Source organism: Gopherus evgoodei, chromosome 8, assembly GCF_007399415.2.
Source record: "Gopherus evgoodei ecotype Sinaloan lineage chromosome 8, rGopEvg1_v1.p, whole genome shotgun sequence".
Taxonomy (NCBI): Eukaryota; Metazoa; Chordata; order Testudines; family Testudinidae; genus Gopherus; species Gopherus evgoodei.
In genome coordinates, this window is record NC_044329.1 from 46452837 (window position 1) to 46457505 (window position 4669).

The 4669-nt window shown below is 52.5% G+C and overlaps 1 protein-coding gene across 15 annotated transcripts in view; it reads left to right on the top strand.

Moving 5' to 3' along the window:
* Positions 1-4221, top strand: part of LOC115656568 (myomegalin-like) — a 156122-nt gene extending 151901 nt beyond the window's left edge. For 14 of the 15 annotated variants that reach the window (XM_030573426.1, XM_030573432.1, XM_030573434.1 and 11 more), the window contains one exon: positions 3049-4221. In XM_030573426.1, coding sequence (XP_030429286.1) covers positions 3049-3194 — 146 coding nt within the window. In that variant the 3' untranslated portion in view covers positions 3195-4221. The remainder of the gene's footprint in view (positions 1-3048) is intronic. The other variant, XM_030573430.1, reaches the window with a different exon arrangement.
* The last annotated feature ends 448 nt before the right edge of the window (positions 4222-4669 follow it).

Consider the following 4669-nt stretch of genomic DNA (forward strand, 5'->3'; position numbering starts at 1 on the left):
ATGTCTTCCAATGAAGTTTGTGCATTTGATGGAGCTGCAAGCAGCCATCTGTTTGGGGTCCAACTGACAAGCATTTAACTCTTCTAAGATGTGGGTTGTCACAGATGCAGCTGATGGGTCTTCTAAAACTTGAACATCTAGAAATGCATCTACTGGCTACCACTGGCATCAAAATAATGTACACGGTGACTTAATACTTGATGCCCATCTGCATCGGTGCATTCATCAGCCATGTATGCAATTTTTTTGAACGTGGTGAGAGGTGTTCTTCACTTTTTCAACTGAGTCTTTCATGGTTGCACCATATCCTTCTAGCCAGTCAGTTCAGTTTCTTGCAGAAAGATAGCGAGTATATGCTGCTCTTGTTTAGAACTAGTGTTCAACTTCAGGATGAACAAGTGCCAATGCACTTAACATTGGACTCCAGTTTGTAGTGTGTGGTGTCTCTTGCTTAAATAGAAAGTATGATGCCACAACCACGTGTGTTCACATGAAGTGTGTTGTGTCTCCAGCATTCTTAACAGCCTCATTAACACTCACCGATGTTGTCCTTGGTCAGTGGAGACGCAGAGTTCAAAGGTGCTTTCACATGAGTTCACCTCCCAGGTTGGGGGCAAGAAGGCACCTTGCTCGTTCCTCCAGCTGCTCACTGTTTGCTCTGGCCTCTGTTGCTCATTGTGCCACCATTCACTCCATCACTCTGTTGCCAATGGCCCTGCACTGTCACGTTCTGTGCCACCTGCCACTGTGACCTCTGCGAGTTGCTCTCTTGAGGTTCCACCAGCTCTCAGTGATTTCAGCTGAGCTCTCACTGGGGGAACCTTGCTGCTAGTGCAGGCTGGGCCATCTCTTCCACAGAAACACTGTCCCACAGCAGGTCTAAGCACTTAGATCAGTGATTTCAGCTCTGCTGGTCACTTAACAAACCAAAAGACTCTCTATGAAGCCTAATCACCTCTGTCTTTAAACAGGGGAGAGGGGCAGGTCAAATACTACATGTGACTCAGGCAGACCATCAAGCAAAACACCTGTCCCCACCCTCTCTCTTGATGCCCTCAATCAGCAGAGGCTAAGTACAGTTCTACTGCCCTTTACTCATACAATAATAACATCATTTCATTACCACCCCCTTCCGCATTCAAATGATTTGTAACTCAACCCAGGCCAAAATCTATCACATGGGCAACACAGCTCTGTTTGCTGGATACCTAGGTAGATGAGGTATGAATGTAAATACATCTTGTCCTGAAGCCTTTCCCCCAGCCCCCCAGCTCATCACTAGCTGTCAGGGAGAGCTCATTTAGACTTAGCTTACAAATCATCATTTGAAATTATTAGGTTGGCCAACATCACTGAAATGAATGCATTGACATTGTCATAAAAACAACAGCTGTATAAGGAACATAGTCTATGTTCATACTTTTCAAATCTATTCTTTTTCAGATACACGTATTTTATCATACACTGTATATGCTTTTAAAGTCTGTGTTACTGTTTCAATTCAAATGTCCAAACAATCACTAAATTGGCAACACTGCATGTAACTTGTTCACAAAACTGGGGGAGGGAAATCCCTGGCAGAGCCTCTGTCCTTGCCCAGCTCCAATGGTGGGGATGCCTGCAGCCCTAGGCCAGCTCTGCCAGGGGAAGGGCCCAGAGCCTAGCAGCTGCTGGATGCTCTAGAGGAAGCCTTGTTCTCCTGGCAGCCCCCGCTGGTGATGTCTCTCTGGGCTGGGGAAGGGCTGGATTGAGGTGCCCTGTGACAAGTGGGCGGGGGCTGTTAGGGCTTCCCCTCAACCTCCCTTGGTTCTGCTCATGCAGACAGAAAGCAGAAGGCAAGTCCGAAGTGCAGGCACTACGATGTTTATTGGGGTTACCAAGCAAGCATACCCACAGCTGTGTACACCTTTTTCCTTGTTCCTCTTCCCATAGCAGGCTTAATTATACCTGTAGTGTGCACCCCAGTCCCCCCTCCTCCCTTAACAGTTTATTGTCATGTTCCGTTTTGGAGAGTTGTGAGTCTGGGGCCTTCAGTACCACCTCCTGGGTAGGGAGTGAGGTGGTGCTCTGGCCAAGGGCACCATTTCTTTGGATTCTAATGTTTCTTACACCTTCTTCCCCACCCCCTCCTCCTGCCTGGTTGTTTGACCTTGGCTTGGAAGAGGAGTGGGCTGCCTTCAGTTGTACCCTCCTATATTAAACTCTCACCAATACTTTACTTCTAGTCCTTATCTTTGCCCTATAAACTCTATCTGGCTGTGGGCAGAGGCAACACACAGTGGCTTTGTTCGCATATGTTAGTAAGGATATAAGAGTAACAGTCAAACAGAACCCAAAATTCCTTCTCAGGCACATATACAGGGCCTGAATGCTATACTGCCATCACTGATAGGGATGTGTGTGGCCTGGCTTGGCATGACGCATGGAGCACCTACTGCCCACCTCGAGCCTCTGATTGTGGAGCTCCTAGTGGGAAGGGTCCTGCCCCTCTTGTGTGCAGGCTGTGTCTGGAGGTGGGCACCCCTGCCTCACATATGCACCCATGTTCCTGCAGAGAACTGGGGGGAGGGGCATCTGACTGCTGGGCAAATAGCTGAGTGGCTGGCCAGGGAATTGGAGGCAGCTCAGCCTGACGCTGGTGCTGCTGCTCCTCTGTGGCCACCGGGTGCAGAGCTGCCCCGTCCCAAAATGGCAGCACTTGCAGGGGTGTGGGGAGTGCTGGCTGCAGCAGGGTGAGTGGCTGGATGAAGGGGAGAGCTGGCAGCACATTAACGGCTGGGGGTTACTGGGGGAAGCACAGTCAGCCTGTGGGAGTGTCCCAGGCGCTGCTCTAGAGGCTCTCCTTTTCCCTGCCCTCTGTCCAGTCTGGTGCCCCTTACTCTTGTGCCCATGATGCACAGCAGGCCCAGTGCTGCCAGCTGCTACAGTGGTGCTGGTTTGCCATGCCAGCCTGTCTGGGCTCCCAGCCCCCAGTGGCATGGGGGTGGGGGTTAGTGGCTGATGGCTGACTGCGCCCCATTCTCAGCCTGGCTCGTGCTTTCTCTCCAGGGGAAATCTCAGTGGGCTTGTCCCAGCACCCGAGCCACGTGATCCCGACCAACCAGGAGCACAGAAGGAAGAGGAGCTGCCCAGACACCCTAAAGTGGCAGGAGGACCAGAGCTGGCCCTGCTTTGTCCACCTTCCCAGCTCCTGAGCACCAACCCTGGCTGAAACAGCTGCTGGGCAGGGCTCAGCAAGAACTGGGTGTGTGGCTCTGGTGCTGAACTCCTCTGCATGGAAGCTACCCATAGACTGTTTTAGGCTTGACCCCTGGGCTAGCACCAGCCCTGTCTGGTACTACACTGCCAGGGAGCCATGCTCATTTGATTAATCACTGTTAAACTATAGGAAATGTAGCCAGGGTAACTGGTGAAGCTGCTTTCCCAGTGATCTCACCATCCCCTAGCATGGCCCATCATCCTGCTGCCACGCTCTCTGCTGTGGAACTTCACAGCCATGCATGTGCGTTAGACTGGTACTCTGCCACTGCCCATGGGCAAGTGGCCTCCAGCCAGCTGCTGAGTCCATGCAAGTGGCAGACGGTGCAGGTGGCTGCTCTAGTGGCCTGCAGCATCCTGCTTGTGAGCTGGTTTCCTCCCAAACAGGGCTATTGATGCAGCTGTAATTTAGGGGTGGTAGGTTCCATCCCTGCTCTGGGGAAAACAAGCCCTAGAGAGGAGCACTTGTTTCTGTTGCTTGCCAATACAGCATGGCTTTGCCTGCAAGTCCTTCATGCTGGAACTGGTGCATTGCAGGGCGGTCAGGCTGCTTTCACCCTTCTCCGCTGGGACCTTCACCCATTTGTTTGGTGATAAGCAATTTCTGAGGCAATATAACCAAAGTGTCAAATCCTTGTAAGCCAGAGCTGAACTGTTGCTCCCCCCCAGGGGCACTGATGAGCGACACACTCAGCTTAGGCCTGCTTTGGGGGGAACCATTTATAAAGCAGCATTGGAAAGGCCCTCAGCTTGGCCAGCTTTGACTGGGGTGAGGCTCTGCTGTAGGCTATGTATATAGTGACTGAGTGTAACCCGGGGGGAGTGATGGGGCCCTGGACCAAGGCAGGCCTCCCATGGGGCCAACATGGCTCTAACTTTGGGAAGAAATGAAGTTGTAAGAAATGCAGGGCTCCCTCTCGGAGGGGGTCCCCAATAAACTTTTTTTGGCCATTGCCTACTGTATCCTTTGGCTCTAAGGACCTTAATGAATAGTGGCAGGTCAGCGCTGCTTCCCTTCCACTAGGACCCAGGCTGCTCCCACAGCTCTGTCAGTGTAGGCTGCTGAGAGGCTGGCAGCCTCACCTAGCCATTCCCATGGGGAGGGGGTGCACTACCATCACTGTGACAAGGACACCAGTGGGAAGAGCTTGGCACCCTGCCCCACAGGCCTGGCTGGCTGGCTTTCCCTTGCAGTGACCTGCCCTCCCATGAGCCTGGCCTCCCTGCAGCACCTTAGTAAGGCCATGCTGGCAGGAAGGGGGGAGTGTGGGCCACATGTGTCACAGGGGCAGCCACAGCCCTGATACTGGACACACCCAGGGCCAACCATCTCAAACCACACAAATGGCTGGCCTGGGTCCACAGTGCAGCCCCTCTTCCTTGGCATGCAGACAGGGCCGCACAGTTGAGG